This window comes from Uranotaenia lowii, chromosome 3, assembly GCF_029784155.1.
Source record: "Uranotaenia lowii strain MFRU-FL chromosome 3, ASM2978415v1, whole genome shotgun sequence".
NCBI lineage: Eukaryota > Metazoa > Arthropoda > Insecta > Diptera > Culicidae > Uranotaenia > Uranotaenia lowii.
Window position 1 is genome coordinate 242,830,853 of NC_073693.1, and position 22,260 is coordinate 242,853,112.

The following is a 22,260-nucleotide window of genomic DNA, read 5'->3' on the forward strand; positions in this document are numbered from 1 at the left end:
CGCCGTTCGGTCGCATAGGAATCCGGAAACTTCTATGCCAGCCATCGGTTTCCAAGGAGACGGCTTCCCGTTGTTTGGTTGATATAGCGTATAGATTAGTTTTGCAATTTTGCTGCCGGGCATCCAACGGATTGTGGGGGATTAAAAATATCTTCATATAGCTATAATAACAAGAAGTTGTCGGTGAATTTGTGACGAAACATCAAACGGCCACCATGCTTCGCTGCTCTGGACTTCCGTTACTGCCGGGTAACTCGTTTCCTGAGGTAAATGCAAAATGTGTTAGGTTGACATGCTGTTATGTTCTATGAAAACAACAACATTGATTCACTTACAGTTGGGACGAACGCGATACCACAAATCCCACCATTTCGATCAATGGAATCGAATCTGTATGCTGGCCGATAAAAAACGGCCAGGCATCGGAGCAACACCGCTTACTCCAGCGGAAGGTCCCGAGTACTGTTTGCCTTCACTTTATCCACCTCGCTCAGGTCCATTGCTTCCCTCCTGGTTGACCTACGACAAGAAGGTCCTTTGCTTCCATGCGTACTTCCAGGAAACCCTATCCGAGGTTGACCGGATCCCCTATCAGGTGCGGAAAGTAAAAATTCTTTACTATCTCGAAGACGATACCATGCAAGTGAGCGAGCCAAGAACCATGAATTCCGGCATCCCTCAAGGTTGTCTCGTTACTCGGCAACGGATACCTCGTCCACCTCCTTACGATGGGGAGTTTACCTCGCTGTTGGATCTAAATATCAATCACACGGTGCAGCTGTTCGATCGCGTGTACACCGTAACCGGATGCGACGAGTTTACGCGTAGTTTCCTTTACAAACTGGGCGTCTCAGTGCCGGAATCGGTGGAACCACCAACGTAAGTTGATTTATTTTGTTGATAACAAGCTTAAATTTTTATTTTTATTCCTTGATCTAGTAATTAAGTTCATTGAGGATGAATAAACCAACCGGTTTAAAATCCCAAAAAAAATAGTAATCAAGTTAAATCTGCGTCTTCAAGGTTTCCTTAAATATTAATCTCAATTACATACAAGCAGTAAAAAATTTTTGTGACCAAAGAATTTTCCTTTCAAAGAATAAATACTTCAAAGAAATAATACTTTGTTTCGAAAACTTGGAATCAAACTTATAATACATTGTTTCAAATCGAAAGGAGTTTGTTCCAATAGATTTTTTTTTCATAAAATCTTTTTTTTTTGGTTCTGGTTCGGACTTGTTTTGAATTCGTGTCATGTGTGTAGAGAAGCAAATTAGGCTTCCCGAGAAAACTTATAACAAAATAATGCTTAATTTTGCTTTAAAGCATTGAGAGCCAAATTTTTTATCATTTTGGTTGACTCAAGGTAGCACTCCAAAAAAAAATTGAGAAAAGTTCACATATGATATCTAAATGATTTGAAAGTACAATGATGCCAAATTTGGCTATGATTTGATGTCCGATTTGGACATCAATATGCTCTTGTGAACAAAAGATCGTTTAGGTCTCAAAAAAAGCCGAATTTGGCATCACTTTGCTAACTATGTACGGAAATATGTGTTCATGTTCAACGTTCATTTTTACAGGAACATACCACTTTTTGGCACTTGATTCAAAGTTCTATTCATCATTAAATGCCAAAACTATAGGGGATAATGGGGATACTTGATCCCCTTTTCTTATTTTCATCATATCATTTTAGAAAAATTATCAGCTCGCTGTCTTTTGCATTTTTTGACAGCGTGTAATTTCTATTTTATATGTTCCAAAAGTTAGAAGAAAAACATGAACCCGCAGATGAACAAGAACCATTTTCGTGAGACAAAAAAAATGTAATCTTTTAAAAGGTAAGGGATACTTGATCCACAGACAAACTTGATTCTTAATTCAGGGTGCGCTGACCTTAGGCAAAAATCTAACACAATCCAAAGATAAAAGGTCCGTTGAATATTTTTTGCCATATTAGTTCTCATTTCACAGTTTGTAAGTATCAGACAAAAAGAATTCTAAAAGTTGGTCCATTAGCCTAGAGTCAATGCATACTTCAAGGCGCTATTATCTAGTTTTTAGATTAATATTTTGAGTCCTTTTTTACACCATAGTGGCTCAGAACGTATGGACAACTGGTGTTTTGTTTTGATTTTTTTTTTAAACTCACCGATAAGCGTCGATAACTTGGGAGTATAAACAATCGCGGTGATAAAACTAAAAATCCAATTATAAAAAATAGTGGAATCTTACAGTGTTTTGCTGCTAGTTAATGAAATTGATTTGGGATAGGAGTCATTTATTTTAACACGCTTTATGTAGTTCGGATTATTTTAGGAGTTTTAGTGCTTCGAAATCAAGTTGAGTTTTCTCAAATAAGTTTTTAGTTTTACTTAGTTCTTGATTCACCTAAGAACATTTATTAACAAAAGCATGTTCGTTCGCTTAGATAATTCCAATAGTAAAAAACTTAACTTGTTTCAATGTCTCAACAACTTATAGTTCATTTTTTTCAAATTATAATCAGCTGCCAAACATTTGCCCAACATGATCCGAAATGTATAACCTGAATCGCTTCAATTTGCTTCTCAAGATACAAAATGCAAAAGCTACATTACACTAGCATTACCTTAGAAACAAAAGATTACTTGTGGGTATATAATAAAATTCTAACTATCATGATAGTAATCTGATTCCCAAATTCATAAATGTCACAGTCGACAGCTCACAAAAAACTAGAAAAGATTGCGCTTTACAGATGGTTGAGATTACGGCAAGCGCTGGCGTTATGGATAGAGTTCATTTATTAGGTGACTAGCTGACCCGGTGTGCTTTGCAACACCTTTCAAAATCAAATGATATTTTCAGAATTTACTCAAATTTTTACTGTTTTGTTGGCATTATTTTAAATCAAATTATAACATAATTCATAAGCAACCGCTATAAAATGAGAGCTGCAGCTGGAGTTTCGGATGGCAATCCAAAACTAACGTAAACTTTTATTCTGAATCTTGATCGATAAATTTGTGTTAAAGATCTGATAATTTTAATCTGTTTCTTTAAGCTTCGCCCTAAAAAAGAAGGGTCTCAAATAAATCTTACGCAAATAATCCAACTGATAAAATATGGTTGTTTTTGCTTGACATATTCTGGATTTATGCTAGAAAACTGATAAGAGAGCCCCCCCCCCTGTCCTTCCCTCCCCCTCTGCTGAATGGGGGGTGATCTTTAATAATCATACCCATTTTATTCATTCCCAAAAATCTTTTTGTATCAAATATTGTTAAATTGGTTGATAAGTTTTTAAGCTTTACAACAAAATTTATATGGAACCCTCTCCTTTTTTCTCCTCTCTACACTGTAAAGCGAAAGGGTCTATAACAAACGTAGAAACATATCTCGTAACCAATAACCTTTCCATGCCATATTTGTTTCCATTTGTTGGCTTCGTTAGCATAAATTGAGAACTAATGCTAACAAAACTGTATTGGGCTAACCTCCCTCCTTCCATGTACCTACTCACAGAATAGAGCATGGTGTGTCAGATAATCATAGAATCATATCAAAATGATTTTCCATGTTAAGTTTTGTCCATTTCTCTCCTCTTCCCTTCCTTTATTCCCAATTCTATCATCCCACTGCAAGAAAGGAATTGTTTGACGTAAAAAAAATTCTCGTATTAAAATATTATCCCATGCCAAATTTGGATTTATTTGCGTTGTAAATTCTTGAGTTATGCATAAACTTGAAAGGAAGTACCATACCCCTTCCGTTCTCCCCATTGAACGGAGGGGTAAGAACATAATATTCATAAAAGTATTTTTTGTTCTCAAATACTTTTTGATACCAAATTTTATTTCATTTGCTCTATTAATTCTCGAGTTATGCAAAAAAATTGTATGGAAGCCCCCTTTTCCCCCTTTTCATCTTTCCATTGAAAAAAGGTGGCTTCAATTTATAATAGAAACATTTCTCGTATCCAAATACCCTCACATGCCAAATATGGTTCAATTTGCTCGATCAGCTCTCCAGTTATACTGAAAATTGTAAGGGAGACCTCTTCTCCCCCTTTTCATCCACCTTTTTGAAGGTGTGCGTGTGAGGGATACGAAATATTCATAGAAGCATTTCTCGTACCCAAATATCATTCCATGCCAAATTTGGTTCCGTTTGTTGTTATAGTTCTTGTGTTATGCAATAAAAATTTTATGAAACTTCCCTCCCTCTTTTTTTTCTCCCCGCTGGGGTCACAAACAATCATTAGAACATGTCGCGCTCCCGAACATCCGCCCATGCCAAATTTGGTTCCGTTTGCTTGATTAGTTTTTGAGTTATGTAGAAAATTAAAAAGAGGGCCCCTCCCTCCTTTATCTCCCAACTGGAAAGAGGGAGGGGTCTCAAATAATTATTGAAATATTATTCGTATCCAAATACCTTCCCATGCCAAATTTGGTTCCATTTGCTTTATTAGTTTTTGAGTTATGTAAAAAAATATGAAAGAGGTCCCTCCCCCTTTCAACTGCAGAGAGGGAGGGGCCTCAAATAATCATTGAAATATTTTTCATATCAAAATACCTTCCCATGCCAAATTTGGTTCCAATATCTTGATTAGTTTTCGAGTTATATGAAAAATTGTAAGGTAGCCCCCCTCCCCAATTCCTATCACCCCACTGAGAGGAGGGAAGGGTACTTTATATTCATTGAAATATTCCCCGTTCCCAAATACCACCTCATGCCAAATTTGATACCATTTGCTTGATGGGTTCTCGAGTTATGCAAAAAATTGTCTTTTATTTGGGAAGCCCCTCCCCCCCTTCCTGTTAGGGGGAGGGGTCCCAAACCAGAATAGGAACCTTCCCCGGCCTCCATTACCCCCACCTGCCAAGTTTCACGTAAATCGGTTTAGTAGTTTCCGAGTCTATAGGGAACAGACAGAAAGACAGACAGACAGACAGACAGACAGACAGACAGAAATTCATTTTTATATATATAGATAGATTTATAGATATTGAAGCCCTATGTTCAAAATGACGAACTATCAGGTTAGATGAAAAAGCAACGCACGTACCGGGTCAGCTAGTCTATATATATAAAAATGAATTTCTGTCTGTCTGTCTGTCTGTCTGTCTGTCTGTTCCCTATAGACTCGGAAACTACTGAACCGATTTGCGTGAGACTTGGCAGGTGGGAGTATTGGAGGCCGGGAAAGGTTCCTATTATGGTTTGAGTACCCTCCCTCTCTCAATAAGGGAGGGAGGGGCCTCCCAAACAAAAGACAATTTTTTGCATAACCCGATCACCCATCAAGCAAATGGTATCAAAATTGGCATGGGGTGGTATTTGGGTACCAAGAATATTCCTATGAATATAAGGTACCCCTCCCTTCTCTCAGTGTGGTGATAGGGAGGGGGGAGGGGGCTACCTTACAATTTTTCATATAACTCAAAAACAAATCAAGATATTGGAACCAAATTTGGCACGGGAAGGTATTGGGATACGAAAAATATTTCAATGATTATTTGTGACCCCTCCCCCTTTTTTGTAGAAAGGGGGAGGGGGTCTCTTTCATATTTTGTTACATAACTCAAAAACTATTGAAGTAAATGGAACCAAATTTGGCATGAGAGGGTGTTTGGAACGAGAAATATTCCTATGATTATATGAGACCCATCCCTCTTTCCAGTAGGGAGAAATAAAGGGGGGAGGGGCCCCTTTTATAATTTTTTACACAACTCAAAAACTAATTAAGCGAATGGAACCAAATTTGGCATGGGCGGATATTTGGGAACGTGACATGTTCTAATGATTGTTTGAGAACACTTCCTTCTTCCAGTGGAGAGAAAGGATAGAGGGAGGAGAGTTTCATACAGTTTTTACTGCATAACTCAAAAATTGCAACAGCAAATGGAACCAAATTTGGCATGGAACGATATTTGGGTACGAGAAATGCTTCTATGAATATTTGGTATCCCTCACTCCTTCAAAGAGGTGGATGAAAAGGGGGAGAAAAGGTCTCCCTTACAATTTTCAGTATAACTGGAGAGCTGATCGGGCAAATTGAACCATACTTGGCATGTGAGGGTATTTGGATTCGAGAAATGTTTCTATCATAAATTGAAGCCCCACCTTTTTCAGAGGAAAGATATTAAGAGGGAAAGGGGAGCTTCCACATAATATTTTTTTGCATAACTCGAGAATTTATCGAGCAAATGAAACCAAATTTGGCTTCAAAAGGTATTTGAGTACGAAAAATACTTTTTCTTTGTAAAACAATTCCTTTCTTGCAGTAGGATGATAGAATTGGGAATATAGGAAGGGAAGAGGAGGCTTCCATTTAACTTTTTTTTTACAAAATCCGAGAAATGGAAAAAAACTTAACATGGAAAATCATTTTGGTATGATTCTATGATTATTTGACACACCATCCTCCTTTCAGTGAGTAGGTACATAGGAGGAGGAAGGTGAGCCCAATACAATAGTGTTAGCATAAGTTCTCAATTTATGCTATCGAAGCCAACAAATGGAAACAAATATGGCATGGAAAGGTACTTGGTTACGAGATATCTTTCTAAAATTGTTATAGATCCTTACGCTTTACAGTGTAGATAGGGGAAGAAAGGAGGAGGCTCCATATAAATTTTGTTGTAAAGCTTAAAAACTTATCAACGAATGGAACTATATTATATATAAGGGGATTTTTGGGAACGAAAAAATTAGGTATGACTATTAAAAATCATGACCTCCATTCAGCAGGGGGTGAAGGTAAGGACAGGGGAGGGGCTCTCTTATCAGTTTTTCAGAATAAATCCAGAACATATAAAAAAAAAACAACCATATTTTATAAGTTAGATTGTTTGCTTACGATTCATTTGAGAGAATTTTTTTTGGTCATTAACAGCTTGGCAGATTGTCAGATATTACAGCGATTCCTCGATACGGTTGTAAATTGGTGTGCTGTTAACTTACTGGCCTTAAGCGTCTCTAAGTGCTGTATCATAACATTTGGACGCAAGAAACTTCCATTTTTGTACAACTACAATATCCAGGGCGAATTCCTACATCGTGTTGATCAAATAAAGGACCTTGGCGTTGTTTTGGATAGTCATATGACATTTAAGCGTCACTACTGTGCTACACTTGAAAAGGCTAACCGAATGTTGGGATTTGTCATACGTCTGAGTAAAGAATTTACAGATCCTATTTGCCTACGAACTCTGTATTGCTGCCTGGTCCGTTCAATAATAGAATCTGCAAATCTTGTGTGGTGGCCATTTGAAGCTACATGGGTAGCGCGTTTTGAAGCGGTTCAACGGAAATTCGTTCGTTATGCTCTGCGTGATCTACCGTGGGATAATCCTCGAAACCTGCCACCTTATGCACAACGTTGCGCTTTGCTTGGCCTTCACACGCTGTCGGATCGCCATTCCATCGGTCAATCACTATTTGTAGCGAAAATTCTCAGAAACGAAATACTTGGATACTCTCCCGCTGTAACATTTATGCCCCAGAAAGAGCTCTGCGAAACCGTGACTGGCTTTCACTGGAATCGAGAAATACACGCTATGGCAGCAACGACCCCTTACGTTCCGCAAAAATTAGCTTCTTACGCCATTATGCTCTCTTTGACTTTAATGTCTCAACTGCAACATTTAAACGCTTGATCGAATCTAACATAAGTGACCAGTTAAGAAACAGCTAGAAATCTCAAAATGTAAGTTTAGATAGACCTAGATTTAAGTAAACCATTAAGACACTTACGTCAGATGGTCTTTTTTTATAAACAATAAACAATAATAATATAATATGAGACCGTCCAGACAGCTTCAAATTATCCGATCTTTAACACAAATTTATAGAGCAAGATTCAGAATGTTCGTTTAAGTTATCTTTGTGTTGCAATTCGAAACTCCAGCTGCAGCCTTCATTTTGTAGCGGTTGTAATAATTTGATTTAAAGTATGTAATGCCAATAAAACAATAAAAATTTGAATAATTTTTGAAAATATCATTTGATTTTGAAAGGTGTAGCAAAGCACACCGGGTCAGCTAGTATATATATAAAAATGAATTTCTGTCTGTCTGTCTGTCTGTCTGTCTGTCTGTCTGTCTGTCTTTCTGTTCCCTATAGACTCGGAAACTACTGAACCAATTTTCTTGAAACTTGACAGGTGAAGGTACTGGAGGCCGGGGAAGGGTTCTATCATGGTTTGAGACCCCTCCCTATCCCTTGAAGGGGTGAGGGGGGTCATACAAATAAATGTAATAAGAATCCATAACTCGAGAACTGATCATGCAAATGGAACCAAATTTTGCATGGGAGTTAATTTCAGTACAAGGAATGTTTCTAAGAATATTTCCTATAGAATAGAATAGAATAGAATAGAATAGAATAGAATAGAATAGAATAGAATATTTGGTATAGAATTGGGTAGGGCCCTATTGGGTGGGGGCCTACCTTGCAATTTTTTAAGTGACAGGAGAAATTATAAAGCTAATGGAACCAAATTTGGCATGGAAGGGGAGTGAAATACGAGAAATGGTTCTATGATTATTTCAGACCCCTGCCTCCTTCCATTGCACAGTGGTGCAGAACATCAATCTAGCTGTACGAAATTAATAGAGCCCAGGGATTAAGAGATAGACATTTTATGTCTTCAGCAACATTGTTCAGTTTTACATGGAGCATATTCCAATATCAAAATTTTTTGCCGAGGGGTCCACCGATAGCGAGATAAAAATGCTAACTTTTTTGTTCTTCAAATTAAGGCTTTGGTGTCTTCGACAAAGTTGTTTATCTGATCAAAATACATAAGTTTGTTGAATATGTCAAAGTCCTATCACATCACCCTCATGAGTTATAGTCAAAGTAAAAAAATCTCTTTAAAAACAGTTTTTTTGAATCTGACGCGTTGTAGATTGGATAAAATGGTTCACTGTCTTTGAAAAAAAGTTGTAACAAGCCACGATCTATAATTGCCTCATATATTATGATGGGTTTAGAAGTTGCAGAAGCCCTATAGAAAGCATTTTGTGTATATTATTGGCAATTTTTGAAGGCTCGTCCATCGAAAAGTGCAACTTTTCGCACCACCCCCTTTTTTGTGATTATTTTTTATGATAAGCGGAACCATTTCCATTTGAAATTAGCAAGGAAATCGGTGGAAATAGTAGAGATTTGAATGATTGAAATACACGTTTTATATGAAAATTACCTACTTTACTTATAGAAAAAACGTTTATAACATTTAATTAATTGATAAAGAGTTGCAGTTATTTTTTATATATTTTGTTTTATAAAAAGACATTTTAATTCGATTTTTCAAATCATTTAAACTCCATACCATACCATAAATGTTTCTATGATCCTTGAGAATCCTCCGTTCTTCCAGACGGAAAATCTTAAGAGATGAGGGTGCTTCCTTACAATTTTTTACATCACTCAGGAACGTACCCAGCCAATGGAACGAAATTTAGCTTGGGAGGATATTTGAGCACAAGGAATGTTTTTGTGAATATTTGGTACTACTGCATCCTTCCAGTGGGGTGATAGGAAGGAGAGATCCTTTATCCTTTTTTCGCATAATTCGAGAACTTATAGAGCAAATGGAAATTATTTTGGCATAGTAAAGCATTTGGATACGTTCAATGGTTATTTGCTTTTTTCAAACTTCTTTCTCCTTCAATTGGGGATTCAGTTAGGGAAGACGGGAGCTCACATACGATTATTTTGCATAAACCAAGAACTTATCTAATAAATAGAATGAAATATGACATGGGAACAATCATACTGTGTGGGAGTGTATTTGAATACACGGTATGTTTGATCTTGATCCCCTCCTTCCAGGTAGGGGATAGGTAGGAAAAGGGGTTTCGACACAAATTTCAAAGCATCACTCGACAACTAATAAAGCAAACGAAACCAATTTTCGAATGAGAAAGTATCCGAGCACAAGAAATGCGTTTTTCCGGTGGTTTAGTAATCCTTCCCTTCATTCAGTGGAACGATAAAAAGTGGGAAGAGGGTCACTCATACACTTTTTTTTAAATATTTTGATAAATAATCGAAAAAATGGAATCAAATTTGTATCGGAGCATATTTGTGTACGGGAAATGTTTCTTCGATGGTCTGAGACTCCCTCATCCTGCCTCAGGGGTGATATAAAGTGGAGAGAGGGTCACCCATCTTTTGATTAGATTTGAAGTTCGTTCATTTGAAAGGGTGCCGTGAGCTATTCTGATTAAGCACCCTTAAACCCCATCTTTTGAATATCTCGAGAACTTATATAGAAAAAAGCCATATATGACATGAGATCGTATTTGTATACAAGAAGCGTTTTTCTGATGTTATGAGACCCTCCTTCCTTCCATTACCGATATAGGAATGGGCAAGGGGGTCACTCTCTCAATTTGTATATTATTTGGAGAAAGTTTAGGTAAAATAAATGGCTCTTGACGTTATTTTGAAAGATAAAATGTTCTATGATAGTTTGAGACCCACTCCATATTTTAAATTGAAAGCAAAGATTCCATATACATATGTATATACAAAATATTTAGGTATAGGTGATAAACTAATGAAGCAAAGAGATCCAGAGTCATAAAAAGGATTAAAACACGGATTCATTTTTTTTTTAATTTTAAAGAGTTTTTAAAATAAAAAAAAAGTTGCAATTTTATTTCAAAGAAACATTTAGATGATTTTTAAATTAAATTTGAAATTTTTTGCGCAACAATTAAAAGTTTAATTACTAGATAGAAACCTAAAATTTCAATAAATTTTGGAAGGTGTAGCAAAGCACACCGGGTCAGCTAGTATAACAATAAAAAAAGAGGTTTTGTTCTAGAAATTTCAAAAAAAAAAATCAACTTGTGGCTGTCCCATATGAAATATACCCGCTTAACAGTCCCATATGTGAAATACCACGAATTTAGTTACTTTTCAATGTTTCTTTCGACGAAATAGTCTTAGATCTTATAGCTTTGAATAATTTAAAAAAGATTCAACTCACTTGATGTCGAATTATGCACACTAGCTTTCAAAAGCAGTCCAGTAAGAAGGAAGGAATGTCTTCCTGAGCAAAAAATTATCAGATGCAATCAAAAATCGTAAAAGGATTTATTCACGATATTGTTTCCAAAAGTATGTTTTTTTTCTTCTGAAAACTGCATTTAGAAGTTCAAAAAGATCAGATTTATGTCTTAGAAAGTAGCTTGGTGAGCAAACGTATTCTGTATGGGACTGTTATGCGAGTAGATTTGAAAAAGGTCTCAAATATGCTCGCATAACAGTCCCATAACTAATAAAATGGTGCTCCCGACCTTATCAATGGCCCAATTTCGAAAATTTCAGATCTTACGATTTATTATGACAACCTACAATAGATTCCATCAAACGATTTTCGTTTATGCTCAAAGTTGTGATCACAATTATTAATATATTATAAAACAGAAAAAGCTGATTTTCTCGCTTGCTTGTTTTTGCATATGAGACTGTTATGAAAGTAGGGGCAGATTACTAGATAAACATTAGTTATTGGACACATATTAATATTTTCGTGATAACCAATGATCACGATCCGTGCAGAGGAAAAACATATCTTTTTGGACTCCATGAGATCATTTAAACTCAAAAGATAAGTACTTACTTACTTTACTTAATGATCCCGCGCCGATCCTCCGGTGCATAGGGCCGTGGTAAAAGACCTCCACTATTGACGATCCGGAGCCAGCGTCTTCACCTGGTCCCAGTCAAGATCCTCGTCGACAGTTCGGATTTCAGCGGCTAGGCTTCGCCGCCACTAGTTTCTGGGTCTGCCTCTTCTTCGATGACCTTCTGGATTCCAACCTAGAGCCTCTCTGCACATCTCGTTTTCATCTCTTCGCAGCGTGTGCCCAATCCATCTCCATTTACGTTCCCGGAACTCGATTTACAAATACGGTTTACAAATACTTGCAGTTTTCGCGTCGTCACCGCATATGTGCACCAAGTTTCGCACCCGTACAGCAATACGGATTTGACGTTTGAGTTGAAGATTCGGATTTTTGTTCGTAGAGAGATCTGGCGTGACCGCCAGATGTTTCGGAGACTTGCAAATGCGAAGCGGGCCTTTCTGATCCGGGTCTTTCCTGGTACCACCATCAGGCGTTATCTGGCTTCCAAGATACTGGAAGCACTCCACTTTCTCAACTTGTTGCCCAGCTACCATGAAACTGGAGGGATTTCCTGTGTTGATCTCCATCGACTTGGTCTTTCCGACATTGACTTTGAGACCTGCTTCCTTGGAACTTTCGGTGAGGTCGTCGAGTTTGCTCTGCATGTCCGGTTGTGTTTGGGCGAGCAAAACAATATCGTCAGCCAGGTCAAGGTCGTTCAGTTGCTCCATTGTTGAATAATTCTACGGCAATCCTCGGTTCGGTGCACAGTCAATCGATCCAGTCAGAATCTCATCCATTACGATTAGAAACAGTAGCGGTGATAAGATACATCCTTGTCTCACTCCAGCAGTTACCGGGATTGGATCGGACAAGACACCTTCGTGCAAGACCTTGCACGAAAATGCCTCGTACTGTGCTTCGATGAGATGGACTAGTTCTCCTCTAGGACTCCTCTTCGCCTTAGAGCCGCCCAGATGTTTTCATGGTTAAGTCGGTCAAATGCTTTTTCGAAATCAACGAACACCTGCAGAAGAGAGTCCTGGAATTCGTTGATTTGTTCCAGTATTATTCGTAGCGTTGTGATGTGGTCCACACATGATCGTCCGGATCGGAATCCAGCTTGTTGCCGTCGGAGTGTAGCGTCGATTTTCTCCTAGATCCTGTTCAGGATCACTTTGCAGAGTACTTTGAGGGTTGTACAGATCAATGTTATGCCTCGCCAGTTACCGCACTCTGTCAGGTCTCCTTTCTTCGGGACCTTTACGAGGATACCCTGCATCCAGTCGACCGGGAATGTTGCAGTATCCCAGATGTCAGCGCAAAGACGGTGCAACATTTGTGCTGACAGGGCAGGGTCAGCTTTCAGCATTTCAGCAGGGATGCAATCGATCCCAGTGGCTTTGTTGGATTTCATGTTTTTGATTGTCGCTTCTATTTCAGCCAACAAAGGCGTTGCCGAGTTGACGCCATTTATGCGACTTACTGTTGGAGCTTCGAGCTGCGGATTCTGTTGGCCATCGCTATTCGTGACTCGGAAGATTTGTTCGAAGTGCTCAGTCCATCGTTTGAGCTGATCTGTTCGATCGGTCAATAATTGACCTGCTCGGTCTTTTAGCGGCATTCTTGCATTAGTCCTTGCACCACTGAGGCGGCGAGAGATGTCATAAAGTAATCGGATATCTTCATTGGCGGCGGCTCTTTCTCCCTCTTCGGCTAGAGAGTTTGTCCAGGCTCTCTTGTCTCGTCTACAAGCTCGTTTAACTGCCTTTTCCAGCTCCGCATATCGTAAGCGGGCGGCTGCTTTGGCTGACCCGGTACATGCCTGCTCAATTCCGACTTTCGCCTTTCTCCGATCATCGACCATCCTCCAGGTTTCATCCGACATCCATTCACTTCTTCTTCCACAAACTTTACCGAAAGTACCATGGCTCGTCGTGATAATGGCATTCTTGACTCCACACCACTGTTCTTCGACTGTTCCGTCTGTCGGCAACTCCGAGGCTCGGGATTCTAGGTGTTCCACGTATGCCCTTTTTACCTCTGGATTCTCCAACCGGCGGACGTCGTATCGACACCCGACTTTCTCCTCGCGCCGTTGGACACGCGCAACTCTCAGTCGTATTTCACCAAGGACGAGGTGATGGTCAGATGCAATGTCTGCGCTTCGTTTGTTGCGGACATCAAGAAGTACATTTTGAATAAAAAACCTTAAAAAAATTTAGAGTTCACTAATTGCTTTGAAAATATGGCATTATGTCGTGACTAGCAAACGAGCATCAATAGAATAGTTCCAACCAAAAAACGCACAACACGCATCATTATTTCGTGCATTTTGCTTGGCTTTCTGCCTAAATCACCACCGTAGGACTCGGAGAGCAAACAAACACGTTCTGCTGGATGCGTTCTGCTTGTGGTTCTATACATTCAGGAATGATTTGACGTTTATAATTTTCATATTTTTGCGAAATCTCCCAGCGTAAATTGTTGCATCTCATTAGAATGTAAATTAAATTCTCTTTCAAACGGATATTGCTTTGCTTGCTTCAAACGGCGAGAATCAGTGCTTCAAACAGTTTTTACTAGCAATCAAAGAAAAGTAGGGTTTTCAGACCCCTTTTTTTTAACTTTTTGTGTCACTTTCATTGAAAAAAATATTTCTTGACCTTATTATGTAGACCATAACCAAAGACACTTTGAAAATCAAGCGTAACTTCAATCACACATTTAGGATCCCCGAAGAAATTTTTGTTTTTTGAAGCTTCTGAAAAAAAGTTACAAGCATTCAACCTAGCACTATTGTCAAATTGACACTCGAATACGGATGAGGGTTAAAGTGATCCATTGTAACGCCTTTGCTCTACACTAGCTAACTATGCATGAGAAACTGAGAAACATGTATAGCGAGTTCAGTGGTTTGAGAGCGTGCTTTTACACACACTTCAAACGAACAAAAACGTAACAACGCATGGGCCTACTCAGGATAGCTAGATTCTTTAGGTATGCTACTCCGTTGCTTGCATATGTATTAGTAGGCCAACCAAAAAATAGTTATAGAAATTCCACAAAAATGTATGGAATTTTTTTAAACTATTGGTTTTCTAGAAAAACTACTAATTTAAAAATTCTGCAAAAAATATAAAAATGTTAACCAATGTATTTACAATTCATTAAGCGCTTATGCGGTTGAAAAACATAATTTTTACGTGGATTTTTTATTGAGTTAAAAAAACTGCATTTTGCTAAATTCCTAATAACTGATTGTTTCAAAATGTTGTTGGACCTAAAATAAAGTAGCATTCATTACAAGTTGCAACAAGTCATTTTTTAGCATATTTTTACAACTATATTTGCGAAAATGCTTTCCGAAATTCGAATGTTTTGCAGAAATTCTGCTAAATTTCCAAAAAAAAAACTGTCTCGTAGTCAGAATATTGAAAGCATTAGAACATAAATTTTACTAATTTCATTACATGTTATTTCAAAGAATGCGACTGTATACTTATTTGAACAATAAGACCTCGCGATTTTCCATAAATTGTAATTTTGTTTCAAATCCCATACATATCGTTCGAAATTCCATAACTATTTTTTACCCTGCGTTTACACGGCTCTGTCGATTGAGGTTAAGCGCAATGTTTTACCTTCTTCTCTACCTATCTTGGGGCCTACTGAGCTTTCCTTATGAAAGGACAGTTTTAGCGACGTTGCCTCTTTTCAGATTCTTGCTGCGAGTAGTTGCTACTTGTCGATTTTCGCTTTTCACATTTTTTCTACTCCGCGTTCTTACTTTTCGGCCAAGTGTCATTGGCGGAAGAAAAATACAAACATACGGTTATATAACTCTGGACTTTTCAGTATATTTCCTCATAGCCTTACTAGAATATATTATTTGTATAATCCTACCATTTTCCACATGATTCCAGTGACCCCAACACCGAAGCCCGCAAGCAACAGGACGCGGCCAAGGTAGCTAAGCGTCCGGCCTACAAGGTGGACACTTTAGGCAAGTTTCTCCAGAACGATCGCAAGGTGCTACGGTTCGAAGCCTTCTGGGACGATCGGAACAGTTTGTTCGGGGATTTGCATGAGCTGGAAGTGCTGTACCACACCAGCGACGATACCATCGAGATCAAGGAAAAATTTCCGAAAAATTCGGGACGCGATTCTAGCGGGATGTTCCTGAAACGAAGTCGGCTGCCAAAGAAATTTGAACGGTTGCCTGTGCTCGGGGAGAATACTCCGATTACGGTGTTGAATGTGTTGGGTGGAGGTTTGAAGGGTGGAAGGTATATAAACGATTGTGCGTTTATTGGGAAAAATGAGGACGATTGCTACAAGGACTGCGATCTGGTTATTGGGAGAAGTATCAACGTATACGGCCGAACGGTGATCTTGACTGGGTGTGACAGTTTTACACAAGACTACTACAGGACTAAGGTAGGTAGATTGGAATTTCTGGGTATTGTTCAAATGGTTGATTCTCTTCTGTTGTGTTACAGTTCGGCGTTGAAGATTTTACGCCAATTCTGGGTTACAGTGTGACCAAGCCAGGCCCTATGGTGGGCTACCGACGTGAACGAATTTTACCACCCTACAATGGCTACGGTTCCCATGAGGATTCCGAAGGCAACTGCAAAACCGTAGAACCGAAACCACCGAAAATCGACTTCCGCAAGTTCATTGTGTACGACCGGTGCAATCTACGCTTCGGGGCCCGGATGATCTCCGATATCAAGGAGAACAACGATCGATTCTTCGTAATTACCTACTACCTCAGTAATGACACGATTTCGGTTTATGAGCTGATGATCAGGAACTCAGGATTTCTGGTGAGATTTGATTCAGGTTACAGTTTTATAAGTTACCTTCTAATGATTAAATTTTTAAGGGTGGCGAGTTCATAAAGCGATGCAAGATGCTCCTACCAAATCAAGACATTTTTACACCCAGTCGTCCCAAATGTTATCAAGCATCGGACCTTTATCTTGGAGCAACAGTGATTCTACAGGACCACAAGTTCAACATTACCACCGCCGATATATTTGCGCTACAGTTCATGGAAGGTCATTGCGAGGAATTTCCACTGTCCAATGTCTCTAGGATCGTCCAGAAGATACGTTCGGCCTTGGAGCCGATCTACAAGAAATACGTTGCCAAAAATATGGGCAAAGTGGTCCACAAAAAAATCGATGATCGATCGGTGGCCACCGTTACCTACGAGGACGTTCGTGACATGTTAAAGGAGCTGTTGGGTGATCAAATAGTAGAACAAGAGATAGTGACGATCTGTCGCTTCTTTTCGGCTGAATCCAAAAAGGCGGACCTCTGCGATAGGGAATTGGTTCGATCGGCTATCCATGGAGAGTTGACGCGTCAACTTTGGGACAACATCGAGCGTACTAAGGAGCACATTTACCATCTGGATCCCTGCAACAATGGTTATACCAGTGCCAAGAATATCATCACCACGATTAAGGCTTGTCGGATTCCTCTGGACAACGCTTTGATCGATGCACTTTTGCAGATGTACGTTAAATAACTAAATAATCTTACTAATCCAAAATAATCCTTAATAATTGTTTTGTAGTGTCCATTACAACGAGTGTGGTGACGTGGAGATCAAAGACTTCCTGTGCATCCTGAACCCACTGGCAGTGCCCTGTAAGCCGTTGCAGCCTCTAAACATTAAGCATGATGTCTGTTATTTTACTCCCTACAAAGTGACCGGCAACCTGGTGGAATGGGACCATCTGCTGTCTAGTATTGATCTCGAGAGCAATCTTTCCAAACAAACATCGTAGAATAGTTTGGGTCAGATCTTTTTTCTATTTATTTGTATATCTTTTGCATTTTTGTGTAGAATAAATTACGAACGTATATGACTGCAAAAAAAAGAATGAAATTTTTCTTTTCTCTAACCTCCAACCTTAAGAAGAAAAGAAAATTCAAATCTGGAGCAATTTGATTCATCTGGAATTTTGAATCTTTTTCTGGAAGTCGTAATCTGAAATCAGGATACTGAATCTGAAATGATTTTGAAATCTAAATTTAAAATTGGAAATCTGAATCTGAAGTTAGAATCAAAATTATTATTGAAATAGGATCCCGAATCTTAAATTCAAATTTGAAATCTGAAATGTGAATCTGATTTCTGAAATCAGAGTCTGTATCTAGAATCAGAAATCTAGATATGAAATCTTGAATTGAACCCTGAATCAAAACCAATAAATCTGAAATCCGGATCTGAAATCTGAATCTTAATAGGAAATCTTCATCAAAAATCTGAATTTGAAATCTGTAATCTAAAATAAGAATCTGAATTTGTATCCTTTATCTGAAATCTAAACCTGAAATCAGAATCTGAATTCCGAATTTTGAATCGAAATCTGCGATTTGAATCAGAAATTAGAATCTAAAACCTTAATCTTTAACTAAAAAAGAATGAAATCCCAATCTGAATTTTTTTAACCTACATTATGAATCCGGAACTGCAATCTAAAGCCTGAATTCGAAATACAAATATTAATCTATAATATCTATAATAATCTAAATTTAAATTCTTAAAAATTTAATCTCCAATTCGAAGCCGAAATCTATAATCTAAAATTTGAATAAAAAATCTGAATCTGGAATCTGGAATCTGAAATCTGAATCTGAATCTATCGCTGAAAAAAAAATGAAATCCGATTTTGAATCTAAAATCTGAATCTGAAATCTATATTTGAAACTGGGCAGATTCTGAATCAGGATTCATGAGCATTCTGAATTGCAGATGGAAAACTCAAGTCCAAACACAGCTTTCAAAATTGAATAAAAATTCATGTTCTGTACGAAGATTCAGAACTGAAGTTTTTAACTCATATTTGGCAGAATTAACGTTCCAGAATTTGGATATGGAATTTGGAATTCAGATTCGGTATGCAGATTTTAACACAGGTTTCCAATCCGGCATCTGAAATTTCGATGCTATGTTTGGATTTGAGATCCGCATTGAGACTCGAAATTTTTCGATTTAGGATCAACATTTCAATTTTGCGCGATGATATCAGGGAGATGTTCCGGAATTACGTGGAACACACTTGGGAGCTCTGTGTAAAATGAAATCTAAGAAAATACATACCGTTTTTAACATTTTGGCAACGAAAGCAAAACTTGTTCCTGAATGACAAAACAGCTTAACCTCATTAACGGGTTCGGCAAATAGTTACCTTTTTTCGAGATGAATTGTACCGTTTTGTTTAGTTCAATCCAGGTCAACTTCACCTCACTACTAGGTAAGATTTACTTTTTTTGGATTCACCTTTTTCTGGGTGAAATGTACCTTTTTTCCAGCTCGATTCAGGTAATATTTCGAGTTTCATCTTCGAAGTGGTAAAAGTTACCCTTTTGGCTTTCGCGAGCGTTCACCTTGCTATCTCGGTAAATTTTACCTTTTATTATTTTCCGTGCATACAGTAAGGTTTTTTTTTAAAACTGATATACGTACCGCGTAAAAACGTGCAAAAAAACGTGTTAATACCCGAAAACCGTGTAAAAAACCGAGCTAATTGCGGAAAACCGTGTAAAAAAGACCATTCAAATTCTGCAGCTCTGAAACTTGAAACAATAAGACATGTAACTTGATACTAAAGACCTGAGTCTTGAGACCTGAGACTTTAGACTTAAGATTTGAGAAATAAGACCTGAGATTTGAGACCTACGTACTGGTACCTGAGACTTGAGACCTGACAATTGAGACTTGAGACCTGAGAACTGATACCCTGAGACGTAAGACCTGGGACTTTCGACATGACACCTGAGACCTCAGACATGCGACCTCAGACATGGGACATAACACCTGATACCTGAGACTAGAGACCTGAGACATGGAATATGAGACCTGAGACTTGAGACTTCAGACATGACAGGTCTCATGTCTCAGATCTCATGTCAAATGTCTCATGTCTCATGTATCATGTCTCATGTTCCATGGCTCTTGTCTTATGCCTCAGGTCTCATGTCTTAGGTTTCAAGTCTCATGTCTCTTGTCTCAGGTCCCAGGTATTAGGTATTGTGTCTCATATCTCAGGTCCCAGCTCTCAGGTCTCAGGACTCATGTCCCATGTCTCAGGTCTCAGGTGTCAGGTCTCAGGATTCAGATCTCTTGTGTCAGGTCTCAGGTCCCATGTCTCACTTTCTTAGTCAAAGAACTAAGATTTTCCCAACTTCAACAATTTCTAAGTGTTTCCCGTTCAAAAGGACTATTTTCCGTCAAAAACCGCGTTAATTCCCGAAAAACCGTGTAAAAAAATTGCGTTAAAAAACCCTGGTGTATCTGTATGTCCTCGAGGTGTTTTTTTCGCAATTTTCAGCTAAGTTCAGTACTCCAAAAGATTTCAAACAATTTTTATACATAAAAAATTTAAAAAAATAATTAGCAGTTAGCTTTTTTACCAATTTTTTACACTTTTAAAATCATTAGAACTATTGAAAAATGTCTCGTTTTTAAAGTCGAAGGGAAGGATTAGAGAAACATGACATATCAAAGATAGAAAGAATATTCCGTAAATATCATGAATTGCGGAAATTGCGGGTCCAAGTCCCGTCGGTGAGCCGTTGTATCTTTTTCAAAAAATTCATGATATTTACGGCTTATGTTCTTTATTTCTTTGATATCTCATGTTTCTCTAGTACTTCCCCAAGACGAACATTAAATTTGGAAATTGCTTTGTTAAAGGTCAATAATGTTATTTCCGGTGACAACATATTTTTTCTTAACGGAATCATACGATGCAGGAGAGGGTTTATTTTATTTTAGAATCTCGAATGTTTACCCTAGTGGTTTCAAATCAACGAATTCAAGTAACAAAGCATGCCTTTAAAATGGGAATTTTATTTCAACAAAGTAATCATGTTAAAAATTTGCCGTAGCTAATCATCATTCCTTTTTCGGCCCTCGTCCAAACCAGTCAAGTTTTAGGAGTTCACCCCGTTGAAAAAAAAAATCTTTGGAACCATGTTCAAAATTCTCAGTGAAGTAGCGGTCCGAAATCTTGTGCCCATCCGTTCGGCGCTTCTCGGAACATCGGAGCTGACACCATCCATCGTCCCGCGCATGTCCATGGGTAGCTGTTCTGGAGGAAAAGGCGACAAACCGAGATCTTCCCACGACAAAAAGAAGAGAGGAAGAAGATCATCGAAAGATGGTTGCCACCACAGGGACGAGGGCAAGAAATTAACGGATTTCAGCAAAAAGAAGGAGTGTCAGCCAAAGAAGTGCGAGAAAGTCGACCGGGAGAAGGCGAAATCTAGATCGAAATCCAGATCGAGATCCAAGTGCCATGACAAGAAAAAAAGCAAACGCAGCAGCTCCTCTTCGAGCAAGAAAAGGTCCGGATGTCCGGATAAGAAGAAGGAAAAATTCTCCTGCGGCAAGGCACTGCTGGATGAGAAGAAAAAGTAGTTGCTTAGATCAAGATCTTATATTTTGCTACTAGAGTTTTTCTAATAAACAACTAAAAAGTGTAAAAAAGTTTTTCCTTGAAGACGTCCACTCTCTGGAGCCAATTTCAATTGATTTGAGAAATTCAATCTTTAGCTTTTGTGTCATCGAGCTTTTTCTTTCATTAGTTTGTGGTACACGGATGTGATATGAATTAACGTTAATGGTGAGTATATTCTTCAAATTTCTTAGATTTTTTGTCATCGTTCATAATATTCCATCATATAGTAAAAAGAAAAAACCACAACACAGTTTCGTACACGAAACAATTCCACGTTATTGCGCGAATCAATCAATAATCCTTGTTACAACGAATGCCACGAGTTTTCTGTTGCAGAAAACAGCTTACACAACTGAGCCTTCTTCATGAACTATTTGCTAGTAAACGGTATAGTCCAAAAATGTTTGCCTTATCGAACGACAAAGGTTTAAAAATCCAATACTTTTTTCAATAGTTGATACATTATTGCTTATACACTAAGTACACGTACTGCTGTAGGATGCAACGGTATATTAGGTTAGGTCTGAACCGGGAAAAAATCCCTTAGATATAGAGCTGGCTTCCAAGATTCCACCAAGGGGCAGTGACGTTTCACACCAGACTTCTTCTTGATACATTCACGGACGGGTTCTGATTGTCAACTACCACCGACCGGGAAAAATCGTTTCAGTTCCTGCTCCTAGCTAGAAATCTGTTTCTCCGTAACTTCGTCCTCGTCTTCCTCTTGCTCCTCGGCGGCCGAAGTCACGTGTCCGTTAGTGATGGTGATAATGACGGGAGCATCGCTCCCCAGCGAGTGGAGATCCGTTGCGCCGAAGCTGCCCCCACTGCCACCTCCATCCAGCAGTTGCGTCGATATAATACTGATACTGTCGTCATCGAGACGATCCTCCAATCCCAATAGGGAATTGTTGCCGCCGGTGCCATTGCCGACCGGATGTTGCTGCGACGACAGCCGGAAGATATCACAGGTACGCTCGTACGATGTAATGCTGACATCGTTGGTCGAAGTGACGGAAGTGCCCGTTAGGGAGTTTTTCGTTATGCTACCGTCTTCGTAATCTAGAATGGGAGAAAGTGTTTGGGTTTGTTTTTTTTTTCTGATATTCGATTAATGAGCGAGCAGTTATTCGAAA

At 38.6% G+C, this 22,260-nt stretch overlaps 2 protein-coding genes across 5 annotated transcripts in view; one reads left to right on the forward strand and one right to left on the reverse strand.

Moving 5' to 3' along the window:
• Positions 1–35: 35 nt before the first annotated feature.
• On the forward strand, positions 36–17,511 carry LOC129756910 (EF-hand domain-containing family member C2-like). Its single transcript, XM_055753966.1, has 6 exons — positions 36–266; positions 338–879; positions 15,566–16,079; positions 16,142–16,471; positions 16,531–17,168; positions 17,230–17,511. Exons 1-6 carry the CDS (start codon positions 216–218, stop codon positions 17,441–17,443), a joined length of 2,289 nt encoding a protein of 762 aa, XP_055609941.1. The 5' UTR covers positions 36–215; the 3' UTR covers positions 17,444–17,511.
• A 3,818-nt stretch (positions 17,512–21,329) lies between these two features.
• Positions 21,330–22,260, reverse strand: part of LOC129751208 (USP6 N-terminal-like protein) — a 91,344-nt gene continuing 90,413 nt past the window's right edge. For all 4 annotated transcript variants that reach the window (XM_055746578.1, XM_055746576.1, XM_055746577.1 and 1 more), the window contains one exon: positions 21,330–22,186. In XM_055746578.1, coding sequence (XP_055602553.1) covers positions 21,804–22,186 — 383 coding nt within the window. In that variant the 3' untranslated portion in view covers positions 21,330–21,803. The remainder of the gene's footprint in view (positions 22,187–22,260) is intronic.

Excerpts from the sequence above, each read along its gene's own strand:
- LOC129756910 (XM_055753966.1), top strand. The coding sequence starts at position 216 with ATGCTTCGCTGCTCTGGACTTCCGTTACTGCCGGGTAACTCGTTTCCT. Across the intron at positions 267-337 it reads CGGGTAACTCGTTTCCTGAG|TTGGGACGAACGCGATACCA; the intron begins GTAAATGCAAAA and ends ATTCACTTACAG. Across the intron at positions 17,169-17,229 it reads ATCGATGCACTTTTGCAGAT|TGTCCATTACAACGAGTGTG; the intron begins GTACGTTAAATA and ends ATTGTTTTGTAG.